The sequence below is a fragment of the Anabrus simplex genome, chromosome 10 (genome assembly GCF_040414725.1).
Source record: "Anabrus simplex isolate iqAnaSimp1 chromosome 10, ASM4041472v1, whole genome shotgun sequence".
Classification (NCBI taxonomy): Eukaryota; Metazoa; Arthropoda; class Insecta; order Orthoptera; family Tettigoniidae; genus Anabrus; species Anabrus simplex.
In genome coordinates this window covers 24,398,587-24,413,390 of record NC_090274.1, presented here as the reverse complement: position 1 = coordinate 24,413,390, position 14,804 = coordinate 24,398,587, and the positions used below count along the sequence as shown (strand labels likewise).

General features: G+C 38.9%; 1 protein-coding gene and 1 long non-coding RNA gene across 2 annotated transcripts in view; one reads left to right on the top strand and one right to left on the bottom strand.

Annotated features, from left to right (window-relative positions):
* LOC136882094 (uncharacterized) overlaps positions 1-14,804 on the bottom strand; it is a 278,314-nt gene that overhangs the window by 200,945 nt on the left and 62,565 nt on the right. The gene's annotated exons all lie outside the window — the stretch shown is intronic.
* The window catches only part of LOC136882216 (organic cation transporter protein), a 40,967-nt gene continuing 37,519 nt past the window's right edge, over positions 11,357-14,804 (top strand). The window contains exons 1-2 of the mRNA XM_067154778.2: positions 11,357-11,499; positions 12,290-12,512. Of these exons, the coding sequence (XP_067010879.2) occupies positions 11,357-11,499; positions 12,290-12,512 (366 nt within the window). The remainder of the gene's footprint in view (positions 11,500-12,289; positions 12,513-14,804) is intronic.

Here is a 14,804-nt window from a genome sequence, read left to right as displayed (position 1 = left end):
GCAAACACTTTCACTTTTGATGCTCTGACTACTAATTATTGTTGTTACGTTTTTTTAAGTGCGTTATTCACTTAGCATAATGTACCAATTTCTTATCTGGGAACAAAGATTTTGGTTTGTTTCTATGGATCTATTGATCACTTCTACTGGGGTCCCCCATCTTCTTCATCAGTCATGCATTCTTAATCTCCAGAAGTGCGATTGCCTGAAATGTGATCACAGAACCGAGGAGTGTCCTGTAGATCAATTAACTTAAGGAGCACTTCTATGTCCTTCTTCTTAGCTAGTTTAAATAAGACTTTCATGAGAGACTTGAAGCTGAGGTTTTCTTTAGTTTTTTCAGAGAGATTCTTAACTGGAGTCAAGGAAAAAATGGTAAATTTCTGCAGCAAAAGATGGACGACTTGGCTAAGACTGCAACTACTTTGTGCAGACTGTGCTGACTGGAAGAACAACCTAACACATGGTCGAATTCGTTACATAGTGCTGCAGCCTCTATTTAGTTTAGTGAATTGTTATTTGGCATGGATGTACACTGATATGTGAAGAAGGAAATATGCACAGAAACCAAAGAACAACCTATTCCAGAGAACTTCTCTATTACAAAATATTTTTCAAAGAAACTGTAGACTGACAAAAAACAACACTGGGAAAGACATAGTTAGTATATATTTCTACCCTGCAGTACAAACTACTTGTTCAAAAGCTAAAAGGCATGATTTTTAAACTAGCGAACAATTAAAGAAATACTTCTTCTTCTTCTTCTTCTTCTTCTTCTTCTTCTTCTTCTTCTTCTTCTTCTTCTTCTTCTTCTTCTTCTTCTTCTTCTTCTTCTTCTTCTTCTTCTTCTTCTTCAGTGTTTGTCTCACCTGGTGGCAGGGTCCGCTGTGTGAATTTGTTGTCTCCATTTAATTCGGTCTCAGACCACTTCTGGATGTAGTCTTACAGCTTTCAGGTCGTTGTGCACTGTATCGGTGCACAGCTGTCTCGTCATCCCTTGGGCCTCTTTCCAGCCACTTCCGATGTATACGCTGACTTTGCCAATGTATTGTCTTCTGCACGCAACACATGCCCAAACCAGCACAGACGGTTTTCCTGCATTTTCTTCTGGATCGGTGCAACACCAAAACATTCCCTGATATCATCATTTGAAATATGATCCAGTCTAATGATGCCAGCTTTCCAACTAAGCGTCTTCATCTCCACAAAGCTTAGTCGATGTTCTACCTCCATTGTAGCTGGCCAACACTTGGTGCCGTAGAGAGTGACAGGATGGATAACAGTCCGATAGATCTTAGATTTCAGTTCGTGCTTCATCCGACGGTTGCAGGTGACACCTGTTGTCATTCACCACTTCAGCCAGGCTGCATGTATCCTTGTGTTGACCTCGTCGGTGAGTCGGCCATTGTCAGAGATTGTGAATCCAAAATATTTAAATTTTTCTACTCGTGGCAGATCTTCACCGTCAACATGGATGGTTCCAAGATGGTGCCAAGAAATACTTATCTTAATAAAATGAAATCTATCCCATTAATGGGAGAGACGATATGGAAACTGCTAAGATGTGGGTGGTGATGAGAATGATGTTCAGAGCATCATTACTGCAACCGAGTGCTGTGAAAAGAGCTACTTGTAGGGGCAGTCGCGCTACAATAGCAATTCTTGGGCCAGTGGGGAAAGGAATGGCAAACTACCTCACTTCTCATCTTGCCTAGTACAGTATGCTTCATTCTGGCACCATGATTGGTTTTTGAAGTTTCCCTGTAACTGCACTGCATTTTAATGATCCTATTTAAGGATCCAACCAGCCTTCAAGGTGATAATGTAATAAACAGACAGACAGAAACTCATCTGTAAAACTTCTCAATACGGCTAGTGGCACTGCCACATAGGAGGGAAGATAGAAAGTGAGAACTCTGCCTAACAAATCAGTTATAAAAAGCAAAGTCATCCCCGTACAGTTCATGAAGGCCCTTGGAGTGGTAGAAGGTAAAGGCTTCCACTATCCGTAACCTCGGCACTTCATGGGGTAGAGTGGTTAGCTCTACACCCGGCCGCCTTTGCCCCCAGGAATTAACCTGGTACTCATTTTTGGTGTAGGCGAGTGCACCTCCAGAAGTGGAAATCTCGTTTCTTAAATTTTACGACTTCCTGACGGGCATTCGAAGCCACGACCTTCCGGGCGAACCGAGCACGCCTTTACCACCTCGGCCAGGCAGCCCCTAACAAATCAGTTATGCCCGACATATTTTCAGATCAAACAATTTAACAATATATTAGTGTAAATTATTTCTTTAATTAATTAATTAATTAATTAATTAATTAATATATTTATTTATTTATTTATCGTATGGCTTTTAGTGCCAAGAGTGTCCGACGACAAGTTCAGTTCGCCTAGTGCAGGTCTTTTTTCTTGACGCCCATGGGCTACTTGCATGTCTGAGCGTGAAATGACTATAATGAGGATGAAACGTGGTGCCAGCACATAGCCTACTCCTCTCGAATAACACCAAGGGGTCTGCTCAAGGCTTATATCTCCATCTGATTGATGGATCATCTGTTTTTCACAATCTGCTTTACGTCGCACAGACAAAGATGGGTCCGATGGCGACGATGGGATAGGCTGCCAACAGTGAGGTGGTGGTGGTGGTGTTGATTATTTTTTTAAGAGGAAGTTCAACTAGGCAACCATCCTCTATATAATATTAAGCAGAGAGAAAAAAAATGGAAGGGATCCGACACTTCAAAAAATGAAGGTATCAGTCAAAGAAAGACAAGGGCAACGATGGGCGTGATTGGTAAAGAAGACAGAAGAAAAGCCTATGTTGTTGTTGAGTCATCAGTCCATAGACTGGTTTGATGCAGTCCTCCATGGCACCCTATCATGTGCTAACCTTTTAATTTCTACGTAACTTCTACTACGTCCTACATCTGCTCTAATCTGCTTTTCATATTCAAACCTTGCTCTACCTTTATAGTTCTTAACCCCTACACTTCCTTCAAAAACTGACCGAACAAGTCCTGGGTGTCTTTAAAGATGTGCCCTATCATTCTATCTACCTTTCTGGTCAAATTTAGCCAAACCTTTCTCCTCTCACCAATTCAATTCAGTATCTCTTCATTCATGATTCCCATCTCACCTGCAAAATTCTTCTGTAACACCACATTTCAAAAGCATCTATTCTCTTTCTTTCTGAGTGAGTTATCGCACATGTATCACTTCCACACAATGCCATGCTCCAGACGAAAGTCTTCAAAAATCTTTCTAATTCCTGTATCGATGTTCAAAGTGAGCACATTTCTTTTCTTAGAAAGGGACTTCCTTGCTTATGCTAGTCTGCATGTTATGTCCCCCTTACTTCTGCCATCACTAGTTATTTTACTACCCAATTAACTATATTAATCTACTTCCTTTAAAACTTCATTTCCTAATCTAACAATTCCTGGATCATCTGACTTTTTTTGACTGCACTCCATTACTTTAGTTTTAGACTTATTTATTTTCATCTTTACTCCTTCCCCATGACAGTGTCCATGCCATTCTGCAATTCATCCAAATCTTCTACAGTATCAGATTTTTTTTAAAAATATCATTGGCTAATCTGAGGATTTTATTTCTTCTCCTAGGACTGTGAATCCCTTTCCATATTCCACTTTGATTTGCTTTCCCGCCTGTTCTATATGAACACTTAAAACGGAGGGGCAGGACAAACTGCAACCTTGCCTCACTTCTTTCTGGACTGCTGTTTCATTTTCAAAGCCCTTGATTCTTATCAAAGCAGTCTGATTTATATACAGATTTTAGATAATTCTTCGTTCTTGGTACCTAGTCCTGATCACCTTCAGAATCTTAAATAGCTTAGTCCGATCAACAATCCAACAATCAGGAAAGCCTAAATCAACACAAATGCTCTTGCCTGCCTTAGTTTCCGTCCTCTATCTCCAAATACAACAATCATCTTACACAGCTGAGTAAGAGAGAACATACCTTTCCAAAATAAATTGGGAGATTTCCATAACCAGTTAAGTTATTATGTAAACGATACTGCTTGTTCACGTTTCCGTAGCTTGTGAGTGAACAAACACGTGTCATAAGGTGTCCCACAAGTTTTACACCCTAGTGTACTCCATATGATAAGCACAACTGTTTAGGGTCGAACACTGGTTGCACACTGTTGTTAACAACTTCACCTGCCTCAACATAAAGCAGAGTACAGCATTTACTTCACGTGAGATACAATCTTGTACCAGTAAGTCTTGTCTTTTATCTCATCTTGTAATAGGGCAACACACAGTGGATGAATTTTAACAAAAAGTCTGTGTAGCTGCATCAGGGACAGAGCCACGCATTTTTATGTACATATCTGCTAGTAGGTCTTGTTATTAAGTAATGAAGTGAATTAATATTTGTATATTCCACTGATAATCCAGATTCCTTAACAGATTTACTTATTTTATGTGAAATTTCTTCAAAATTTGAAAAAGGTGATGGCGGTGGTGATTATTCTTTTAAGAGGAAGTACAACTGGGCGACCATCCTCTATTAACACTAATCAGAGAGAAAAACGAAAGGGATCTGATGCTTCGAAAAATTATTATATCAACCAAAGAAAGACAAGGGCCACGAAAGGCATGAAAATTAAAGACTCCCAAGCCCTCACAACCTAAGAGCGTTGGGGCCGGAAAAGAACAAGAGTTGACCAAAGGAAGTAGGATATGATAGATGAAAGTGAAGAGCCTGAAACAAGTAAGAGGAAGCAATGCCAGGAACTCAGCTAAGGCCCCTGTGGTCGTCAGCCTGTGCTCCCAAGAGAACAGCCCCTAGGATCCCTTTTAGTCACCTCTTACGACAGGCAGGAGATACCATGGGTGTCATTCTACCACCCCTACACACAGAGGGAAAAAATCTGATAAACAATGGAAGTTTTTATTTGTATCTGTTTGAATTTGTAAACAAATTGTCATTGGTGTCGGGAAGAAAATGAAACAAAATATTATCCCATCATAATTTTAAAGATGACAGCTCTGTGATATGAAAAGTATGATACTAATGCCATACAAGATCCATCAAGATTTCTAGTGAATGTTAAATCAATACAAGTACTGCCTAGAGTAATCAGATGAGTTTTAATATAAGATAGACTGAACTCACAGAGCATGAAGTCCAGTAATGAGTGAACTTGCACGATATTAACATTCAAGTCTCTAGTGATTACGATAGGTATCACAAGATCCAGGTTGCAGTCTGGCATGATTTTGATGACAATCAGAGCTGTTGATTGAGACTACAACGAGCAACATAACTTAGCTGAGTCTGAAGTTACATGGAGTGAAAGTTTCCAGATGCCGCAAATAAATAATAAAATGGCGGTGTGCACGCCCTACTCCGTCCTGCACATGGCATTGTAATCACCACCAGGTGAAACGAATTCTTTGATTCTTTATCTATCATTGTCGTCGTCATCATCATTATCACACACAGTTTCCAGCTGCTGGCCAGGTCTGCTTGGAACATAAGCCTCTCTATCTCCTTTTGTCTTCCCACCACTTCTCCCTCGTCACGCTTGTCCAGTCCTCTCCTCTTCTCTGTACACACTCTTCCACTCCTTTTATGCACCTGTCTCCTGGTCTTCCCCTTGGACATTTTTCCTGTTATCTACATTCCGTGCATCCTCATCGGTATCCTTTCCTCTGTCATTCTCTTCACGTGTCCATACCATCTAAGTCTAGATACCTCTATCCTGTGCTGTAGCGGTTCTTATTTATTTATTTTTTTGTTTTTGTTACAAGTTGCTTATCGACACACCGACACAGATAGGTCTAATGGCAACTATGAGACAGGAAAGGGCTAGGAGTGGGGAAGGAAGCGGCCGTGGCCTTAATTAAGGTACAGCCCCAGTATTTGCCTGGTGTGAAAATGGGAAACCACGGAAAACCATCTTGAGGGCTGCCGACAGTGGGCTTCGAACCCACTATCTCCCGAATGCAAGCTCACAGCTGCATGCCCCTAACCACACGGCCAACTCACTCAGTGGCTCTTCTTTTACTATATCTTTGAAGTGGATTATCAGTAATCGCCCTCCGCCGCCGATAAAAATTTCAAGTCAAATCCAAAGCATGCTCCTCACTTCTTGATAATGACACCCCTTTTGCCCTTCCCTCTACCAATCTATTCGAAAGTATATCATATTACACAATAACATTTGCACACAACCTGTTAGTTCTGTGATAAAACATTCCTTGTAGCTTGTTTCTCACGCAGCAGCTGCTTTTCAGTGTAGGTTTTCTTGAAGCATCCTTCCCACTGTGATGACATTTTCGTCTTCTGAACCATAAGCGACTCCTGCTTAATGTAGGCCTCACTTCTTTCTCAATCTTTCTGTCAACTGTCAGGTACACTTGACGCAGCAAATACAACATTAATGAAGGATTTATAGTGAAGAAGAGCAGCGCCGGAGCACCTTCATTCACAATGAATTTTACAACGCGTATGGGTAGCAAACGGAAGTCACGATCGAATAACTACCATTGCCAGCTCAGAGGCATTGAAACGAGGATGATTTAGGAGAAATGTTCAATCTTTTCGAGCCTTTTTCCTTCTTTTTTTCCCGTAGAAAATTATTTTTTCCTGATAATGTCAGCTTTTCCGTAATAATTTCTCCTTTGACCGTAATTCCGTAATCGTGAGGTGAAATCCGTAATAATTACGGACAATCCGTAATAATTGGCACCTCTGATATCTCTAACCTTCTCATTTGTCATCTTATCCATTCTTGTCACTCCTATCCTGCTTCTCAGAAACTTCATTTCACTTGCCTGTATCCTAGCCATGTCTCTCTGCCTCATTACCCAAGTTTCTGCTGCATACTTCAGAAGAGGTATATAGTACGTCCTGTATATCCATCTTTTGCTTCTCTGAGGGACATCCTTGCTCCAAACAAGGCCTCCAACATTTTTCAGGAACGCTCCTGCTTGTCTTCTACGCTCGATTATTTCCTATCATTTCTACAACGTTCCTCTATGATACTTCCCAAGTACTTGAAACTCTCCACCTCCTAAGCTGTTCCCCTCCAAGCATTATTCCTCTCGTGGGTTTCTCCTTCTTTCTAGTAGTGGTGCAATTTGAGTTTTTATGTGAACAATGAACAATGAGTTTTGAGTTGCAACATAAAACTCTAACCCCCTGATTTTGTAGAGATGTATTTATTTCAAAATGTGAAATTATGTAGTACTGATGATTATGATTCTTGACTTAAGGGAGACCCCAATGAATCTTCTATCCTAGTTAATTTTTAATTGACTTACGTCAAATTTGGTGATGCAGTGAATATAGTCTAAATTAAGAAAAATCAAAGGGTAGTTTCAAATGAGCAATTAGTTTCAAAATTACGGCTCATTTTTCAAAGAAAGAGGTTATTTTTCAAAATGTTCCATATGCACCATTTTTTTAAATGTATTTTGTGTTCTCATTTGTGAATTGGTTGTTAAGCTTAGAAGGTCTACAGAATTATTTGTAGAATTAAGTTTGTTGTTAATTTAAAATTTTATTAAGTTTATCCCAGGTATTTCTGGGGTCGCTGGAGTCACCTGGCTCAGTTTTGGTTTGGACCAGTGCTTCAAGATAGGGATAGGAGGGGAGGGGATAAGGAAGGTAGGGAAGGGGAGAAGGAGAGAAGGGCTGTCTAAGGTGGGGCTGAAGGATGCGGAAAAAAGACTGCTGCTGAGAGTCCTATCCACTATCCTATCCATTTCTCTGTTGGCTTGCCTGCTTCCTCCAGCAAGTCAGTGCTTGTTCTACATCAGGCATTAGAGGAGAGTCTCATAAATAATTTTTCTTCTTTTTAATTTCTTTTCTCTATGTTTCTTCATTCCTAATTCTGGCAATAATTTCCAGATTTATTTCTTTGGCTGAGGTCCTAAGTCAACTTAAAGACATCATATTATGACAAGAATATCATAACCATAATTTTTTTATTATATGTATTTTAATGTTACAATTATTCCTGCAGCACTGTCTTTGTCTGGTATACATATATGTTTTAGTTATCACATAATCTGTTTAATTTTATTTGGCTGAAGATGGCCACTAAGTGGCTGAAACTAGTCCCAAGACTGATGTAATATTATTTACTTGGTATATTATATTGAAAAGGTTGACCCTCTTGTCAATTTCTTTCTTATAATTGCACTTCAACACGGAACAAAAATGAAATTTATAGCTTATAAACAGAAGAATGGGTCAGTCAGGAGACCTCAGTAACTTCAAATATGGAGTAGACACTGGATGTTACCTAAGTAACAAACCCATCAGGGACGTTTCAACCCTTTTAAAGCTGCCCAAGTCGACTGTTGATGATTTGATTGTGAAGTGGAAACACAAAGGAACAACCACAACTAAACCAAGACCATGCAGACTTCATTTAATGATGGGCAGGGACCGTCGAGCACTGCAGAGGGTGGTTGTAAAAATAGCAAGAAATTAGCGGAAGGAATCGCTCATGAGTTCCAAAGTGCTACCAGCAGTCCAGCCAGCACGATTGTGCATTGGGAGTTAAAAAGAATGGGGTACAATGATCGAGCTGGTGCTCTTAAGCCAAACATTTTAGCAGTCAATGCTATGCAACACTTGGGGTGGTGTAAAGAGCGACACCACTGGACAGTGGGTAACTGGAAACGAGTGACTTGGAGTGATGAAACACGCTATACCCTGTGGTAATCTGATGGAAGGGTTTAGGTTTGGACAATGCCTGGAAAATGTTACCTGCAATCATGTGTAGTGCCAACAGTGAAGTATGGAGGAGATGGTGTTATGATATGGGGTTGTTTCAGCAAATATGTTGGCAGATGGTCCGCCTAGTCAATACTATTTATTATTTACCTTTCACTTTAACATCTAGTACATGTTTCGAGAACATTTTTGCATTCTCTTCATCAGCTAGTGGATTAAAATTCAGTATACAATAAGACCTGATAAAATAGGGGGGCCCCCATTAAAAATTCAAAACTATGACCATTACAATGTAACATTTAAAAAATTTCTGTGGTAAAAAACATGGAATTAAAATCCCATCTTGTCATGTACAAATAAAAACGCAATATAATAATGTCTGATTAAATATTGAGTACAGTGTCTTATGGTGATATGAGTTCACAGTATCCTTGATCTTGCAATGCTATCTTGCAAAGTTCAAATAAAGTTGAGTTAAGAATAAATGAAATTGCATTAAAACTTGAAGTCTTGCCGATATCCGCCGTTAATAGGTGTTAAAAATAATGTCTATATGAGTTAAAATCTTGAACACAGCGTTGTACATTGATGTGAGTTTACAGTGTCCTTGGAGTTGTAATACTGTCTTGCGAAGTTCAATTGGATTTGTATGATAATTTTTTTTAATTTCGTGTGGCTATTTCTAGCCGAGTGCAGCCCTTGGAAGGCAGACCCTCCGATGAGGGTGGGCAGCATCTGCCATTTGTAGGTAACTGCGTGTTATTGTGGTGGAGGATAGTGTTATGTGTGGTGTGTGAGTTGCAGGGATGTTGGGGACAGCACAAACACCCAGCCCCCGGGCCAGTGGAATTAACCAATTAAGGTTAAAATCCCCGACCCGGCCGGGAATCGAACCCGGGACCCTCTGAACCGAAGGTCAGTACGCTGACCATTCAGCCAACGAGTCGGACATTTGTATGATAATAAATGAAGTTGCAGGACTTCTAGTTTTAATGCAACTTCATTTATTATCATACAAATCCAATTGAACTTCGCAAGATAGTATTACAACTCCAGGGACACTGTAAACTCACATCAATGTACAACGCTGTGTTCAAGATTTTAATTCATATAGACATTATTTTTAACACCTATTAACCGCGGATATCGGCAAGACTTCAAGTTTTAATGCAATTTCATTTATTCTTAACTCAACTTTATTTGAACTTTGCAAGATAGCATTGCAAGATCAAGGATACTGTGAACTCATATCACCATAAGACGGTGTACTCAATATTTAATCAGACATTATTATATTGTGTTTTTATTTGTACATGACAAGATGGGATTTTAATTCCATGTTTTTTACCATAGAAATTTTTTAATTGTTACATTGTAATGGTCATAGTTTTGAATTTTTAATGGGGGCCCCCCTACTTTATCAGGTCTTATTGTATACCGAATTTTAATCCACTAGCTGATGAAGAGAATGCATAAATATTCTCGAAACATGTACTACATGTTAAAGTGAAAGGTAAATAATAAATAGTATTGACTAGGCGGACCATCTACCAACATATTTGCTGTTATTAAGTCAATACGGATCCAATACCGGCCATTATGGTCAAGATTATTAATGGGGTTGTTTTTCGTGGTTAGGGTGTGGTCCCCTTAATGCGCTCAAAGAAAACTCAAAGTGCAGAAGGATATGAACATCTTTAAATCATTGTATACTACGTGCAGTAGAGGACCAGTTCAGAGATGACGATTGTTTGTATCAGCATGACAAGTGTTACAGAAATTATTTCCCTAAAATATTTGTCCCGAATGAGTAAACTTATAATAACAATGTAATTGGTCTGTTATTGGACATTATAAATTTTCCAGCTAACTCATTCCTGTTGCCAGCGTTTGGTAAATGTGCTAGTTATCAACTGATGAGCCCAAATTGGCACATTGCGGCAAAATGCTGGGAAGAGGAATGAGTTAGCTGGAAAATTTATTATGTCCAATAACGGACCAATTATGTTGGTATCGGCATGACAATGCACCCTGTCATAAAGCTGCATCTCTGAGGCAATGGTTTGTGGACAATAACATTCCTGAAACGGACTGGCCTGTGCAGAGTACCAACCTTTGGGACGAGTTAGAATGTCAACTTCGCTCCAGACTCCAGAGTCCAACATCACTACCTTCTCTGGTTTCAGCTCGAGGAAGAATACGCTGCCATTCCTCTAGAGTCATTGAGACACCTCACTGAAAGTGTCCCAGCAGAGTTAAAACCATCATAAAGCTGAAGGGTGGACCCACCCCATATTAATGCCCAATAACAGGGAACATGACACGGGTAAAGTCTAAGTGCAATTTCAGATAGGCAACTGGATATTTTAAATCGGGTAGTGTATATATGAATGAATGATGTAAATTGTTTTATACATATAGGCACGTACTTGTTCATATGCAACAGGAACTGAAATATTTATTTTGTGGTTTTGCTCAGAACATAATGTTGGTTTGTGAACCATCCATCCAATATCTGAATTAAAAATACTAATAAATATACTGAGAACTTAACCTGCCTTGTAGAATGCATATTTCAGAAAATCATTTTAAGGGTTTCATTATTATAGATTTCAAAAAGGAGACACCATGGCATTTGATGATATCTTCAAGTACATTGGAGAATTTGGACCATATCAAAGACGAACACTCCTACTTCTCAGTCTACCTGGGATAATAGTAGCATTTCACAGACTAGCTGGAGTGTTTCTGCATGCCAAGGTTGAACACAGGTAAGACATCACATAATACAAAACGGTCGACTTGTAATATTGTACTTAAACATGCAATGTTCCCGCTTGCATAATTTTCCCACCCTTAATTTTGAAATGGAAATTTAGGGGGAAATAAAAATTTGCATAATTTTCCCACCATGGTTATCACAATAATAACTAAACATATATCATAATGGTCCATCTTTTCAATACTATATTATGCAATGTTTACATTACATTTTTTAAAATCTAGGAACTAGTTTCAGCCTTGGCTGGCACTATGAGAGACTTTGTCTCATTTTTCAGAAACTGATGCCTGCCTGGCCATCAGATGATATAGACGTTGATTCCCATAGGTGGGTGTGCTATTTACCAACTGATGAGCCCAACTTAGCACACTGGGGCAAAACGCTGGCAACCAGGAATGAGTTAGCTGGAAAATTTATAATGTCCAATAACGGACCAACTATATTGGTATTATAAAGCTACTCATTCGGAACAAATATTTCAGGTTCCCTATGGGAATCAACATCTATATCAACCTTGATAATGCTGAATGCAGTCTTCTGTGAAAAATAGGGACAATCATGTGCTCTTGGACCATGGCCTACAAGCCTGAAAAACACTGACATGATTTGTAACGCCAGCCATGAAAGCCTCAATTGTTATATAGAAGTCTTTGTCTCTTCTGTTTTCCCCACACCGATCTATCATGGTCCTATCTTTTTTTTAATATTACTTAAGTGTTCCTTGTCTCTTCTTTCCCTTAATTATATTGACCTGTTGGGATCTCTTTCTCCCTCGAAAGGTGTCAACTTCCCTTTGAAGGACCAAACAGCACTTACAGAATAGATGAACAAAGTCTGAATGCATCATATCCTAGAGATGGGGAGAAATGGTCATCCTGTGAGGTCTTCCCTTTGAACTATAGCAACTGGTACACCGACGAAGAGATCTCAGTCAATGGTACCATCAAATGTTCCTCCTGGGTGTATGACAAGTCTACATATGACAGTAGCATAGTTTCTGAGGTGACTAATACTCCTTTTTGTGATATATATTGTTATATAAATGAGTAAATTATATGTTTATATTTTGCATCTTCTTTCTAACATACAGGGTGAAGCCGAACTCCACCGACAAACTTTCACATTCACTATCAAAGTGTAGAGAAAGGTCCACCTATTCAATACCATTAGAGTTATTGCACAATAATAATAACGTTATTGGCTTTACGTCACACTAACTACTTTTTCGGTTTTCGGAGACGCCAAGGTGCCGGAATTTAGTCCTGCAGGAGTTAAGTGCCAATAAATTTACCAAACATGAGGCTGACGTATTTGAGCACTTTCAAATACCACCAAACTGAGCCAGGATCGAACCTGCCAAGTTGGGGTCAGAAGGCCATCTTCTCTCAGCCCGGCAAATTGTAAAATAAAGAAGGCCTAAGTAGCCTCTTTTTTTTTTTTTTTTTTTTTTTTCCTGGTTTTCTTTCAAATTATAAGTTATGAATTTCATTATGGTCCATACTGACAACTGATCACTATCAAAGGATAGAGAAGATGGCATGTACTTGTTCATATGCGACATGAACTGAAATATTTATTTTGTGGTTTTCTCAGAACATAATGTTGGTTCGCAGACCATCCATTCAGTATCTGAATTATAAAAATACTACATAAATAGACTAAGAACTTAGCCTGCCTTGTAGAATGCATATTTCAGAAAATCATTCTAAGGGTTTCATTATTACAGATTTCACAAAGGAGAAGTGATAGTGATCAATTATAAATACGGACCATAATGAAATTTATAACTTGTGAAAACTGTCATAGGTTGTTCTGGGATACCTTCCGAGTATACTGGTATAAGGGACCCGTGGTTTCCAATGGCTCCTTACATCCCAGTCATCCTTGTTTCTGTGAAAATACGTTCACAACAGTGAAAAAGCCTGTAATATGCAATAACCAAAATGTGCAACATGAAACCCAGAGTAATGCAAACAACCCTCATACAAAACACGTACACTTTGGTCACAGTGTGCTTAATCTGTTCTGTCAGAATACAGTACATTGCATAACAAATGCAGAACTGTTCCCTTACAGCAGGCCATGACAAATGATTTTTAAACCTATGAGGCAGGTAATTTTTCTAGTACTGGCATCATTAACATACTGGCGTCCAGCCTTCTGGAAAATAAAACACGCTAGTAATAGCAACAGGCCCTAAGTATTGTGATTTAGTAGTTTTATACACTACAACAGATTACCACAAAATATAAAGACAGCAGGACACTGAACTAAATAAGACATGCCATTCTATATACAAATTTATGAAGCGAGCCAATTGTTACTTACTTATATTTTGATACTGTTCTAATAAACTTGTAAAATGTAAATATCTAAGTGAATCATCACCAAATTTTACAATTCCTCTGTATAGATTAGTCTGGCATGTTAAAGGATTAAACATCATCTACCTCATCATCATCATCATATTCTAAAGGCTAAGCATCGTCACTGCATCCACAGATGTCTATCATGAGTCAGTCTTTTCAACTCAGTATAGGTCTTGCAGTTCATCCTCAGAAGCAGGTTCTTGAAATAAGGCACTCTGGGTCGTCCTCTTCCTCTGTTTTCCAGCAATTCTTTCTTGAATGAATGATATTACAAAGGAACTCCACATGCTGCAGAATGTGACCAATAAATTTTATTTTCGATTTTTCCATTTCAGTTACCAGACTCCGTTTCTCTCCTGTTTATCTAAGGATTTAGGTATTGCTCTTCATTTCAGTCCAACTTATCCTTTTCATTTTCCTCCAGGTCCACATTTCAATTGCCTCTGCTCTTTTTCTCTCTCCTAATGTCCAGCTCTCGTAACCATATAGAAGCACGCTCCATACAAAGGTTTTTGCAAAGGCCTTCTGAGTTTGAATATTTATATGTTTGTTGGCTAGCACATGCTTTTTATCTTGGAAGGCTCTCTTTGCCATTGCTATTCTTTCAACCTATGATTCTGATATGCTCCGATTATGACTTATGATTAGGGTTCCCAGGAAGCAAAACTGTTTCACTTGTTCAATTTTATCAGAGCCAATTGTGAAGTGTGTTACAGGTGTTTTCTTTTAAATACATATTGTCATGGTTTTTGTTTTCCTTGTATTAATTTTGAGGTTACATTTGCCTAAAGTTTCTGCTAATATGTTGATCATTCTCTGCATCTACCTACATATCTAAAAAATATGACACAAGACTCTACAAGACATCCTTATTGTGCCTTTTGTGCCCATGCTGCCAACGTTCTATTTCACTTTACAATAATAG